This window comes from Orbicella faveolata, unplaced genomic scaffold (genome assembly GCF_042242905.1).
Source record: "Orbicella faveolata isolate gen_17 unplaced genomic scaffold, um_ofav_v1 contig_24, whole genome shotgun sequence".
In the NCBI taxonomy this organism is placed as follows: Eukaryota; Metazoa; Cnidaria; class Anthozoa; order Scleractinia; family Merulinidae; genus Orbicella; species Orbicella faveolata.
Genome location: NW_028301552.1, coordinates 16,837,316 through 16,851,992, shown reverse-complemented (window position 1 = coordinate 16,851,992; position 14,677 = coordinate 16,837,316). Strand labels below are relative to the sequence as shown.

Genomic DNA, 14,677 nt, shown 5'->3' with positions numbered 1-14,677 from the left:
AGGTTATGATACAGCAATCAAGTTCTATCGGTTTGATTTGAAAAAAGCAAGATGAAATTAATTTAATTTGTTGATTATTAACATGAAAAGTGTAAATAGTCAATTAATATATGGAGAATGTCGACATACAAAAAATACGAGATAACCCCAGCCACCCCTCTCACGTCAACAAAACTATCACTTACGTCCTTGTTTGACCATGTAACCACAGCACTTATATTCCGACACTGTGATATCCTTTTCGGATTGGTGATCGATACCTAAAAAAACAAAGGCAGGTAAGTGATCTCACGAACGCAGACATACCTTCCTCCACTGCAAATAACAGGTGAAAAACAGTCTACACTCGCAGAACGCTCACGCTGAAAAACTACTCGTATACCCCGTCCACACTGGCATGTTAAACATTTAACTAAACACGGTTAAATATTAGTTGCTCATACCGTGCACACGGCACAGCTTAAGGACGGTGCCTACTAAATACGAAAGTTTTTGTGCCAGGTTAGGACCACGCGGAAAAAGTAGATCTTTGTAAGGGCTACTGGAATCCATCATACATATATATATCATACATAAATACATAAATACATCTGCATTTTTCTGTAAAAAGAAGGAAAGGATATTTCTTCACAGGTTTCCGTAGATTTCGCATTCACTTACAGAGAAGTAAACACATCTAAAAAGATCTTTTAACTACATGGCAAATGGTAACATAAAAACCATTTTTGGTTTGCTTTTTATAACAAAATCGTTGCAGCAGCGCTTTTAGTGTCTCTGACAGCCTTCCTCTGGTTCAGCTAAATTACAGTCTAAATACCTTGTGCTCACAATCAGAAACCAATCACGTGTTGAATAGGCTTGCCACTTCCATTTCATAACATAAAATGTAGGGGTAACCACGCGTTTTTTAAGTTATTCATCTTTTTTGAAAACGTTTACGGTGCCCGTTACATTTTTCCTGTCACCTCCCCAGTAAGTAAGAAATTTGCGTATCTCGCACTTGTTTTGCGCGCGCACTACGCCATCTGCAGGTACATGTTTTTAGTTGCATTTCAGTATACTTTTTGACAGATAACAGCTAGGTTTTCAGCTGGAAGACGTAAACAGTTAGTGGTTAGCGATATGCTCCTATTCTGGTGTTCCTGGTTAAGTACAGATTCATTAAACTTGATTTGGTCACAATAGGAAAATTTTGCTTTCATTTTATTCGTGTACTTGGTAGCGTAGTAGATTGCGTCAATGTCAACCCCAGTGCGCGCGTGGTGCTTAAACCATGGCTTGCGTGTTGCGCAGAACGCGTGCGCACTAACAAAAGTAGGTGTTTGATTAAATTATGTTAGCGAGGTGATCTGAAATTTTTCTTCTGATTTAGTTAAACTAGTTTAGTTGGTGTGAATGGGGGATAAGTAAGTTTTGTGGGCTACATTGAGCGGACGCAAGTGATGATGAATAAAATAAAATAAAATAAAATAAAATGAAATGAAATGAAATGAAATGAAATGAAATGAAATGAAATAAAATAAAATAAAATAAAAATGAGAGCCTGTTATTTTCGCTGAAAATTACACGACAAAGTCAAAGACGTTGAATATTGCTCATATATATTTCCTAACCTGGTCACTTTCGAATAGGAAATCATTCTAGAGGTAGGCCAATTTCTGAAGCACGTTCACGTTTTATTACTCTTAGAAAGTTCACATTAATATCAGTAGCAGTGAGATTTGGTGGCAGTGTAATTCAATGGTAAGGTCCAGGAAGGAGGGAGGGGGTGGAGTGAATTTGTGAGCAGTGCGAGAAGGGACATGTAGCCAACAAACAAGAGACTTATTCACCTGTGCTGTCGAGGTAATCCTTGAGATTACTATATTTTTCAGAGATGGGACGGTTTCTCACATCACTGCTGGACTCTGGTGTAAAATAGATACACAAAGGTCAACAACTGAACTGCAAAAAACAATTCCAACCCCATACCCGGCTCTGAGGTGAAAACACGCCGATAGTAAGCTATATAGTTCTCTCTCTCTCTCGCTCAAAACCTAGTTTCTGTTGACTGAAAGCACAAACCTATTTACTGCAACTCTGCGGGCTATGCATCTAAACTTTTTTACGACTACTTTTTATGATGTAGCTTTGTTTGTGTGTTCCTAAATTGTTTTTCTCACACCATGCCCCAAAAGGTGCAGAAAAATGCAGCTAAGAAGAGTTCATGGAGGGCAATTTTTTCATGGTTCAGCTATTATTCGGCTAGCATGACAGAAGACCAGCATCTGCTGAAAAACAGCAAGAATTGTCTCTGGATAAGAAAAGTACGATTTAATGCTACCATGAATTCGCTGTTTGTTTGAGCAAAACAAAATTGAGATAGTTAAGTATAGAAGAATCTTTGCTGACGTCATTGTTAACAATTTTCCTCATTAACATACGACTTTGCGCAGAGACGAATTGACTACAAACATTTAAAAAGCTTGTGAAACTTAGTAATTGGTGAAATTTTGGCTCTTTAGGTGTAACATTCGAGGAGAAATTGGCGTTCAAAAACTGGAAAAAAAACTATGGGTGGCAAAAGCGCTAATGGGCTCATACCTTCTATATAACATTTTGAGTTTTTAAACCCGCGTTGCACAAAAAGTATTCAATTCATCGGGCTCAAATTCCGTAGGACAGTTAATGGTGCTGTGCCCTTTCAGTATTCAGAACTAGTGTTTTTGTCGCTCCATCAGAAACTGTATCGCTTATGCTAATGAGGCAAACATTGTAAACAAAGATTCTCCTATGAGCTACGTATTCGTACCCTTGTTTATAGCGTTCAGAATCTGTTCCGTGTAGAATTTACTACTCCCAACGCGACGTTTAAGACTAGTAGTTTTTTTCAGAACTCTCCTATGGCGGCTGTCAATGTCTAACATGTCATCCAACGACCGACTACGCGTCATGCGCCTCGAGGGCGGTAACGACGTCATAGATGACGCCATAGTAACCGGGTCCTCTTCAGACAAGTTGGAGGCCACACTTGGCCAAGTCCCGGATTCGTCGAGAGCGTGATCAAGCGAGCTGTTGCTGTACCCATGATTGAAAACACCCAAATGATCGTTGGAGCTCTTTTTTCGTAAGGCTCGGTGAAGAGTAGCTGTGTAAAAAGACATCTTGGAGGAACAATCTTCCGAGTCCACAGCTGCCAAGCGTTTTAACAGTCGAGAATATTCGTCCAACAGCGACTGGGAGAAATAAAAGGGACAGCTAATTCAATTGCTTGATTTCTAAGGGGCCTTTCACACTTTTCTGAGCATGCGCATGCGGCGATTTGACATTACCGCGACATAGCTCTTTTAAGGATGCTCGCGCCAAAAATGTTCCAACGTGCAGATTTTTTTTAAACTTGCCATGCTGTAAGGTAAAGATCACCTTTTACCAAAAAGTAACAAATTGGAGGCGGTCACCTTGCTCGTTTTCGAAATAAGGCGCATAGAAGTCCAAGCGCTTTTAGGGGTTTTTGTTATTTTAAGATGATCTTTAGCAAAAGAAGCTGCATTAGTGAAATTTAGATCAGGTTAACGTACTCAACTCAAGACAACAAAGTATATTAATTAGACTTTTACAGCTGATTTCGCTCCTTGAGGTAGAATAGGCCTTGAAAAAGAATACATATAAGCCTTGCCTCGGGACATGAATTACGCGCGCAGTAAGGATGCGCAGTAACAATGGGCGCGAACGTATTCAACACAAGAAATGCATAGTGACACAAAGACAACATGATCACACACGTGTCACTGTTTTACCTTGTAGAGTTGCTCAAGTTTCAGCGCCTGTAGCTCAGCTGCTTTAGAAGCATCGTGTACATGATCGTAACGATGGCGATTGACGTAATGTGAAGACCATAGTTTAAGATAAGGTATTCTGTACTGAGGATGGAGAACTCTGCGATAAACACAACAGGAAAGTACGACATTTGTCAATATAGTCATACTCTGATTAATAGGACTGTTTATTTTTGAGAGACACGTCGAATCTCGTGAGCTTCTTCGTGAATAAAATGCAACTGGCGCGAAAAGATGACCAAATCTTCACAAAATCTAAAAACAGTATTGTAAAGCACGCGAGGTGAAAGTTTACAGACAACGACCAAGCATTTATCCGTGAAACTATAAATATTTCTCACACCAAAAAATAAGTGAATTAGAAGAGCGGGCAAAGTTCTATTAAATACCGCAGGTCACAATCGCTGGCAACTATGCAATAAAGAGAAAGTAGGCTAAGGCCCCCTCCACACTACGCCGGAGGAATCTGAAAACAGAGTTTTGTTTCTCTGGTTAGGCCTACCGTCCATACTAATCTGTCACGAAAACGGAGTTTTTCGAAAAAGCTCTTCAAATCGGAGGAATTTGAAAACGCCGACTTTGCGTTCTAGTGTTGATAGAAACATTTTGAAAACGAAGCGTTTGGAAAACGACAAAGTGACGATAGTCACGCGATTTCCTTGACCGAGTTTTGTGTTTACTCAAACAGAAATCCAAAATGACTAGTGATCGATGCGTTTTCAAATTCCTCACGCGTAGTGTGGACGCGGCCTAAGCTTCTAGTTTAGTTGTTGCACGTAAGGTCACTTTCATTACCTTTGTTGCTGATTTTTGCTATATCGCATATTTTTGAACTTGTCAGGCTTCGACATTGCGACAACGTTCAACCAAGTCCAAAGGGATGTGGTTTTCTCCTCGATATCTTCCTGAAATGCATACCAAACAGATATGCCATAACATGTACGTAAATGTTCTTTGCCTCTCAATAGAGCTTTTGCTGACAAGAAAACAATGTTAAAATGGTTTTCCTGTTCCATGCCGCATAGAAAACTGTATTAGTAAGTCGGAAAAGCGAAATCAGCACATGAAATTGTTTGATTCTTTGACTGGGTGTCAAGTTTGGTTTTCACACGCAGATGTACACGCAAAGCACACGCACACGCACGCATTTCGCACGGTCCGGCACTCACGAACATAAAAAAGAAAATCACATAAATACGTTCACTCGTACATCACACCCAAGCACACTCGCCCATGCACGAAAATAAACATAACAAATAATAGATAAGAAGCCAAACCTGAAAATGGGCTCTTTGCACGATCCGGTCACATGCAATAACATGAGCCATTCTGGGCCGAAGGTTACACAATGGGACATCCAAAACAAAGCAACTCGCACCAGTACAGCTTGACTTTTCTTTGTTTTGGAAGTCTCACTGTGCAACTTGCGACGCAGCATGGCTGATGTTGTACCAAGTTACTTGCTTTGACCTCTTTAGTAAAACAACAACAACAACAAAAAACAATAAATAATCCAGAGTCTAACATAATTCTTTACATAATGTAAGCAAGTTTATAAGTATAATGTCAATATAGAGTTTAAATCATCAAAAAAAAATTCTTAAAAAATACAACAGACCCCCCACGCACCTCTTCTCCCTCGCGTTCAGAGTTGACAATAAACGTTCCAAATCGAGATGAGTACACGTGTTCGGCAATCACCTGAGAAACAGAGATGTAAATAATGTGACTACACTGGACAGAGCGATCCAACCTAAATAATAGGCGATTCCCAAAAAACGATTCCCAATTTTTTTACGGCATTTTCCCAGAACGCATCCAAACCGTTTTCTTCCAATGTAAACTTAAGTATTTCAATAATTAACGAGATAGGCGTGGCAGGTTACCTCAAGCAAAAGGCTGTTGAACTCGAAAGCGAACGGAAACTGTTCCAGGACCTGAATACGAAAGAAAATAATGTCACTTCTTAGATCAGTGATACGCCCCGCCCCCTTGTTAGGATCTGTTGTCGAAGCTATAGGTTGAAAGATTCTATTCACACTAGCCGCAAGTGGTTCCATTTTCTCACCAGGACGAATGACTAGTAGCAAATCATTGGGTAAAAGCCCATTCATTAGGAAGTATGGGTAATCAAATAGCATACTCGTACAATTAAGAAATAACTTCACCCGCATTTTGTCAAAATTCTTATAATTTCCCTCGCCTCAAGGCTTGGGACATTATTAGAATTTTGACAAAATGTGCGTGAAATTATTTCCTAATTTCACTCCTCACCATTTAATTACCTTTCAATATCGTGAGTGACAAATTACACTTACAATCGTGGGGTTTTTGACTTCTTTTTAGTATCGAGAAATTTCGTACCACTGCCATGGCAATTTTGTAATCCACTTGTGAACACTATAAATTAACGCTGAAATTTCGCGTCAAAATTAAGGAGTAATTTGTAAATTATTCCACGACCGCGCGTTGGATATGAGATGATAGATAGCCAACAAGGCGCGTAACAATCATCTCATATCCAGTAAGCGCGAGTGGAATAATTGCTTTACTAAAAACACCCCCAAAATATAAACTAAATAACAAAAAAAGGCCCCCAAAAAATCATGTGTACGCTCACCATAATTGTAGAGTATGTTATAATGGCTCATAATCCATGATGGCTAAGCCAATGAAAACTCTCGAATTGCATTATCCAATGATCTAGTTTCTAACAACATATTAACAACCCATTTCTGTTGGAATTTTAACCTTCATAATTTCACTGACAAAAAAATCTTCCTCAGTTTCAAGCCTCCAAGGGTTAGCCTCTAACCCGCTCGGACAACACTACTTTCCTGAATATTTAAAATTAGAATCTCTTCAATTGCTTCTTGGCAGATTTGTCAAAAACGACTTTTTTCCTGCTTGATACAAGAAAAAGATCTTGAAGGGGCGATGAGTGTCGCTGTACCTGCCAAACACAATCCAACCACTGAAGAAACACAGGACTGTGTTCATCCTGAGTCTGAGACAGGAGGGTGCGGTCATAAAATTTGTGACCAAATGACAGCCACTCCTTCTGAATCAACACCTAGATAACGCACACAAAAAATTGAACAAGCATCAGTACGTTTGAATTCAATCAAAAAGACTACAGGTATGATTTTACAACCAGTTTCAAGCTTCATCTTGTGTTCTTGACCAAGATATCTTGAATATGAAGAGATGATTGATCATCGCTGTCACACTAACAACTTAAGCAGCTGTAATTTTTTTTTTCAAGCCTGAAAAAAAATTCAGACTTGAACAGGATTCGAACCCATAACCTCTGCGATACCGGTGCAGTGCTATCAAGCCTACTTGGAGCTGGTCATGTTGTGAGTTCAATATGAAATATCATATAATTGAACTCCGGAAAAAGATACGAAGACGTAATTGATCATTGCAGTTATACTAAAAAAAAAAGTATCACTGCGATGATCAATCATGTCTTCATATCTTTCTCCGCAGTTCAATTATATGATCTTTCATATATTCACATGTATATCTGGGTTACTTATCAAGCGAAAGACCTTTTAGGCGCGAGCAAGCAAGGCATGGGTTAGAAGGGTGAGCAAATCAACAAAGAACATGTACAAACCTGAAAACCAGCAACTGTTCTGTAGTATGGATCAAGGAGCAACTGAGACAGACTTGATACCTAACAAACAAACAACAAATCATTCTGAACCCAAATCAAATTTGTTTTCAATATCATGTGTGCTGTAGTACAAGGTCGTTTTTTTGGCTGAATTTTCACGTCAAGGCCTTTGAGTTCAGCGGGTTTACAAAACAGATCTGATAACAATTATTATAAATCTACTAGCGTTCTATCACGAATGCCGTTTTCTTAGTGGCTGCGCTACTCACTATCAATTCAGTAGATAGTGAGTAGCCTAGCAGTGTGCGCTTGTTAAAAAAATGGTGGCCGCTTCTTTCCGTTTTAGACAAGTCGGTAAAGAGGATTTAGATAAAGTTTTGAACGACTGGTAGATTTAGACTAAGACAATTGGATTATTCGTTCTCGATTTCTATGCGTGATAGTTGACGAGGTTTCAATCACGCGATAGAAAACTCGAGCTCATAATCTAATTGTTATGTAGCTGATTTTGTCTAGAAGGGTTTTCAATTGAGTGTCGTAAAACCAAAACCACAGTAATCACTCTAGCCAATCACAAATGAAATAGACAATACAGTGAACCAATCAAAACTCGAAGTAATTACATGTAGCTGACGCAAGGTTCGGGAAAACGTGTGCGAACGAGTCAAGATTGATTTTGGTTTTACTTCTGATTGGATGAAAAATTGGCGCGAGTTACTAAACCAATCAGGAAGCTAGGAAGCGCAAAACCAATTACTTTTCGACACTCAAATGAAAACCGCTCTAACTTACCAATTAGACAACTCGGGCAATCTCAAACCGAAGTAAAATCAAAACCAAAGTAATTGGCTGATTACTTTCGACACTCAACTGAAAACCGCTCTATTCTCTTAAAGCGGCACATAAACACGATTTCTGGTTTACATGACTCACGTTTACTGCTGTACTCTGTTTAATTCTGATAGACTTAGAGAAAGACTCTTTCTTACCCATAATACGATAACAACACACCTGAGCTGTTCTGTCAATGCCATCTTCATAGCTGATCAGAACCGATGACTTGTCACACTCCATAGCAACCGAGATTTGAGTGGCAGTCTGGAGCAGCTCGCTGACTTGACTAAGCCAATCAGAATCCTCCAGAGAAGAAAGCCATTTACTGTCATCACTGAAAGAGAGTCCATACCTCAAATCACTCAGAAAGAAAAGAAAACATTACAGAACTCATTTAATCTTACCTCCTACTTGACAGAACTGCTTGTAGCTTGTATGCACTTTGCTTGACAGCCTTGAAATCAGGGATTCCTTCGCCATATACAAACTTGGTGTTGGGATAATAGAAAGCTGAAACAAGAAAGATGGATAGGAATGTAACGTATTATAATGTATTGTTCCCCGGGTGTTTAGTACAAGCAATAATGTTGAACAAATCGTCCAATGTATATGGGTTATTGACCAAGCGTGAGGTCAAGATGGCTGGGCATCGACCCAGTTCTTTTTTTTTTTTGCGTGTTTATAAACCGAGACGGAGTCGAGGTCTATAAACTTGCAAAGAAGAAAGAACGAGGCCAATATCCAGACAGCCCCCGGAAGTCCGGCAAGATAGCGCCATCTCTCCTGCTCGGGTAGCCAATCACAACGCAAGATTCGGTTCATCTTGCCCGCTCATGGAGCCAGCCATATAATAAAGTGGTCATTCTTTGACATAGAGAACATACAAGAAAACACAGTTGAGCTTCCTATAAAAGTATATCTATGGGCCGGGAATGCGTCTAAGCGGCCTTACGGCATATGTTCCCTGATTATAGGTTATAAATGTATCACAGTACGTTCACTCATGTTAAGAGAAGAGAGTTGAAAATATATGGCGCAGCGGAGTATTTTTGACGCAATTCGAAGTGTTTGGAAATGACGTCAAACACTGTCTTGAGTGTTTGTTATATGGTCTAAATCGAAACTAAAACTAAGGAAGAAACGCAGAAATAAAATCATAAAAATCTACGCTAATTAAGATGAGATATAGTGTCCAAACACCGTCACGGTCATGACATACTTTGTTTAAACTTGATGAATTAGTAATGATTTGACAAATGATTGCACAAAATAAGAAGTGGAGATATTGACTTACTCTCGCCTTCCGCTGGGGTAAGTTGTCCTGTCATCTGCGTCACTTGCTGTTGCGATGAATTCAGTATACCACCTCCAGACTGTCTCAATCTAAGACAAAGTACAACATAAGTGAACCGCTAAAATATCAGTATCCAAATTCTCAGGTTTGGTATCAACCATTTCCTTATATTTTTCTAGGGAGAAATTGGATCTCCGTTGCAGTACAACTACTTGGACCGGGCCACTCAGATCTTTCCAGAATAATGTGTGACAATCTTTTCCCTAAGCAAACCAACGATGATGAAACATTAAGAGAATGGTCAGTCTACAGTTAAATTCGAAACCAAGCGAGGGCAAATAAAAATTTAGTTGAATTTGTACTTGTTAATAACCAATAACAATTCAAAACAAAAATACGTGACTGGTATCAAGTGCGAGAGTCAAGTATAATGATTGACCCTGGTTTTCAATTGAGTGTCGTAAAACCAAAACCAAAGTAATCACCCTGACCAATCACAAAGGGCACAGACAATCCAGTGAACCAATCAAAACTCAAATTAATTTACATGTAGCTGACACAAAGCGCGGGAAAACGCGTGCGAGCGAGGTACGATTGGTTTTGGTTTTACTTCTGATTGGATGAAAAACGTTGCGCGAGTTTTTTTAGCCAATCGTGTGACGTAGTTGACGCAAAACCAATTCCTTTTCGAGACTCAAATGAAAACCATTCTATTACGCCAGGTGCAAAACTGTTACTTGACCTTGCCAATCATAACAAAAATATTGCTGAAGAAAATGGGCGCAGGAAATGACAAGCATAATGATGTTTATAAGATCGTCAACTTTGAGGTCCCTGGACTTTAAGAGAGAGATTTAATGACGGATTGAAAGCTTCAAAACTCAGGAGGATTTCCGAGACTGACATAAATACGACAATTCTAAATAAAAAACAGGTTTCGGCAGAAGCTTTTACCTTCTCCAGTATAAACATCTACAAGAGATGCAAATTGAAATATAAATAACCAGTGCATGCTGCTGTCAATCTTGGTTGGAATAAAACAAGAAATGAAACCACCTCTCCCCTCGAATCAATGTTGAACTGGCGCCAAACCCAAAACGTCCAAAATTGTCCGAGGTTTTTACTGCTGTTCAGACCTATAGGAAGATTTGCACTAAGAAAAAAATATTGGATGGCTTGTCAAGGCTTGTCATTCAGCAGAACATAACCAAACCTCACACATAGACGTCTCAAAACTGGCAACCCACTAGTTTCACCATGCTCTTTTTCCGACACCGATATTACACTCAAACCGTAGGTGACAAGATTATTCGTATAGGTAATCATACCGTTTTGAGTTCAATTTGGAATTAATTTGCACGAGTGAGTTTTTCAAAAAGCTGAAATTGCACGAGCCGCTTCGGCGAGTGTAATTTCAGCTTTTTGAAAAACTCACAAATGCAAATTAACTCCAAATTGAACGAGAAAAACCGTATGATTACCTATTAATAATATAAACATGAAAAACTTCGCGCGGAGGAAGTGCCGGAAGATCTTTCGTGAAGCCATTTTTTCTCATTTGCGAAAACTTTTTTCAAAGTTTCAGCACAAAATTTTCGTCATCATTTTACGTGATATCATTTTCTTAGAAACGTTCCTATTGTCTTTCAGTCAATCATGATCCAGAATTTCGATGCGTAATTTGCACTAGTGTTACACTTTTTGCACTGATGTTACACTTTTTGCACTGGTGTTACACTTGAACTGCACTGCTCTTAGCCAATCAGAATCGAGTAATTTTTTCATGTGTATTATTACAAAGGTAACAGGTCTATTGAAATACACTTTAGTAAGAAAGACAAGTCTGAATTGAAGTATCAAGAGACAATAACAACACATACTGCTCTGTAAACACGACCAGCTTGTTAGTGGACGCCTCACTGCGTGAAGTGACTGCCACCAGATATTTCTCGTCTGCTTTGCATCTTGAGTCCTTCAAACCCCTTGAAACCAACAAAAGCTAACCTCAGGTTTGGGTTTAATTCTGTACTATAGATGCTTTGGTTTATTCAATCCATGTTACATTTAAGATCATGTGAAGCAAATGCCTCACTGGGCTTTTGTTTGGACCAGACTTAAGTGGCCGTACTGTGTACTCATACCACCATACCTTCTAAACAATGCCGCGGATGATCTTAACAAGACTGCACCACTATCAACATGTCTCCAACAAACTGCGGGTACACATCCTTCTCTGAAAAAGAATAGATCAGAATACTGAAGAATATTAAATTACATATTGCTTGATTGTAACGTTTTTTTTACGATGTTTTTTAACGGTCTGTTATAACGGTTTATTGCGTCTTGCGCGGCCATATTGTTGATGTGCATTTTAGTAGGCTTCGGTGTATATGGGAACTACTGATGAGTGGGCTAACTTCGTGTTGACCTACGAAACAGAGCTGTATTAAACTCCATATGCGATCAAGATCCGAGTAGTCTCTCAGAAAATTCCGTTGTATTTTTATAGTTATATTTAAAAGTTACTATATAAGAGCAGGTCAGAATGTCATAATGCGTTATGCGAGTTCTTCAAAATGATGAATTACGTCATTGTGATTTGCTGAGAGCAGGCCACTTTGTCGTTAATTTTCGATTTGCACTACACACAAATTAACGGCAGAGCTTTCGAAATTTTCCAAGTCATATAATCAATGAGAAATGGGGTGAAAGCTTGAGCAATTAAGAATTTACACTACTCGTGATATTTGAAAATTCTTTCAAATTGCAGCCGGCTGAGGTCTTGGGCAGTTTTGAGATACTGTAATTTTAAAATATCACTGGTGGTGTAAGTCCTTAGAAGTCGGGAAGATGTCTGAAAAAATCTAAAGTAATTTTTCAAGTTTTTCATTAGGAGCACATTTCCAAACACTATCATGGTTTGATTTCTTTGGTTTTAACTTGAATGAATGAATGAAGGAAGGAAGGAAGGAAGAAAGGAAGAAACGAAGGAAGGAAGGAAGGAAGGAGGGAATGAAAGAAGGAAGGAAGAAGTGAGGGAGGGAGGGAAGGAAGGCAGGAAGGAAGGAAAGAAGGAAGAAAGGAGGGAAGAAAGGAAGGAAGGAAGTAAGGAGGGAAGGAGGGAAGGAGGGAAGGAGGGAAGGAGGGAAGGAGGGAAGGAGGGAAGGAGGGAAGGAGGGAAGGAGGGAAGGAGGGAAGGAGGGAAGGAGGGAAGGAGGGAAGGAGGGAAGGAGGGAAGGAGGGAAGGAGGGAAGGAGGGAAGGAGGGAAGGAGGGAAGGAGGGAAGGAGGGAAGGAGGGAAGGAGGGAAGGAGGGAAGGAGGGAAGGAGGGAAGGAGGGAAGGAGGGAAGGAGGGAAGGAGGGAAGGAGGGAAGGAGGGGAGGGAAGGAGGGAAGGAGGGAAGGAGGGAAGGAGGGAAGGAGGGAAGGAGGGAAGGAGGGAAGGAGGGAAGGAAGGAATCAACTATTGCCTCATAGAAATCGAGAACGAATAATCTAATTGTTTTAGTAGAATTCTAACTTAAATTAACGCAAAGAATGGTTTCCAAATATTTTTTGGCGCATTATTGAACTTAACGCTTTAACAAAATCGCTCGTATTGAATTGTCCTTGGTAAATTTGCAGTTGTTTACAAATACGCGCGCGCAACGATTTATCAATAATTTCAAGTTTTTAAAGTCAAGAATCCGTTTATGTCCTTCTTTTAGTCTTCTCAGGAATTTAATTATCCATTTACATCTAAGCTTTCTTCCGAAACTTCGGGAAAACGATAAAAACGTCGCATTTCGTGGACGAACGACAGCTACTGCACTCTAATTAACAATTAGATTGTGAGCTCGAGATTTCTATGAGGTGATAGTTGATGAGACCGAAGGCCGAATCAACTATTACCTCATAGAAATCAAGAGCGAATAATCTAATTGTTTTAGTAGAATTGTTACTAAAATTTACTTCAAATAACGGTTTCCAATTATTTCTTGACGTATCATTAAACTTTGCGCCTGAAATAGGTCGTTCGGATTATATTGTTGTTTAAAATTGAAGTTGTGTGCATCAGTTTCTTTCAATAATTTCAACTTTTTTAAACGTCAAGAAACCGAAAATGCCCTTCATTTTGACTTCTCAGGAATTTAATTATCCATTTGCATCAAAATTTTCCTCCAAAACTTTGGAAAAACGAAAAAAATGTCGCCATTTCGTAGACGAGCTCCAGCCACTGCACACTAATGGCTGATAGTGTTCAATGGTTCAGCCAATCAGATTACAGCATTTGCATTAGTATTCTAGTAGAACTCTACTAATGGCTGATAGTATACGAGTAGCTCAACCAATCAGATTGCAGCATTTGCATTGGTATACTAGTAGAATTCTACTAATCATATTTATACCTGTGAAAATTTGCCACGTCAGTCAACTCTTCACTAGTCATTGACATTGGCACAATTGTCTTCACAGGATACTGAATAGGCTGCTTTTCACCTACAACAACAAACTAGGTATTAAAAGCAATTATGTCTGCAAGAAAGGTGTCACCAAAATTAATTATGTTCAATTTTTAACTCCCACTATAAAAATGTAAAAAAAAAAAATGTAAATGTAAACCTTATTGGTCATGCACTTAGCTATACAAGCACTAAGCTTAGCTAGTTTACAGGCATGCGACTGAAACAAAGGAAACAAATATTTCAAATAAACGGAACAAAGTTAAAAATCCCAACCTGGCAGGAGGCAGACCAGTTGGCTATTTACAAAGCGTGACCGAGGATTTGAACTCGGGACTAACGAGAAACAAATCCCGCCAGTGGCAGGGGGGAGGCCTTGAACTGGGGACCTCTGGATTACAACACCAGCAGAAACCACTCGGCCACACTGCCTCCGATGTAGAACAGCATTTATGTAGAGACACCAACTTTTGAGAAATCCAATCAAACGTCACTTCATGTTGGGTCTAGGGCAAGTTCTATCACTTATAATGTGTGTAAGGTGTCTTTCCTCAGAAAGCAACTCCCAGCCTCTTTATCTCAAATTTTGAACACTAACCACTAGATCTTAACACAACCTGTATAAATTTCAAAATTTAGATTCTTACAACCTCAAAAGATTAATTTAAGTC

At 39.3% G+C, this 14,677-nt stretch overlaps 1 protein-coding gene across 4 annotated transcripts in view; it reads right to left on the bottom strand.

Annotated features, from left to right (window-relative positions):
* Window positions 1-14,677, bottom strand: part of LOC110062803 (uncharacterized) — a 60,515-nt gene that overhangs the window by 25,575 nt on the left and 20,263 nt on the right. For all 4 annotated transcript variants that reach the window (XM_089292815.1, XM_089292814.1, XM_089292813.1 and 1 more), the window contains exons 9-23: window positions 13,953-14,043; window positions 11,715-11,798; window positions 11,446-11,547; window positions 9,566-9,654; window positions 8,676-8,781; window positions 8,449-8,605; window positions 7,438-7,497; window positions 6,769-6,888; window positions 5,702-5,752; window positions 5,445-5,516; window positions 4,611-4,720; window positions 3,777-3,915; window positions 2,792-3,215; window positions 1,833-1,907; window positions 186-260 (exon numbers count right to left, since the gene is read on the bottom strand). In XM_089292815.1, coding sequence (XP_089148941.1) covers window positions 186-260; window positions 1,833-1,907; window positions 2,792-3,215; window positions 3,777-3,915; window positions 4,611-4,720; window positions 5,445-5,516; window positions 5,702-5,752; window positions 6,769-6,888; window positions 7,438-7,497; window positions 8,449-8,605; window positions 8,676-8,781; window positions 9,566-9,654; window positions 11,446-11,547; window positions 11,715-11,798; window positions 13,953-14,043 — 1,755 coding nt within the window. The remainder of the gene's footprint in view (window positions 1-185; window positions 261-1,832; window positions 1,908-2,791; window positions 3,216-3,776; window positions 3,916-4,610; window positions 4,721-5,444; window positions 5,517-5,701; window positions 5,753-6,768; window positions 6,889-7,437; window positions 7,498-8,448; window positions 8,606-8,675; window positions 8,782-9,565; window positions 9,655-11,445; window positions 11,548-11,714; window positions 11,799-13,952; window positions 14,044-14,677) is intronic.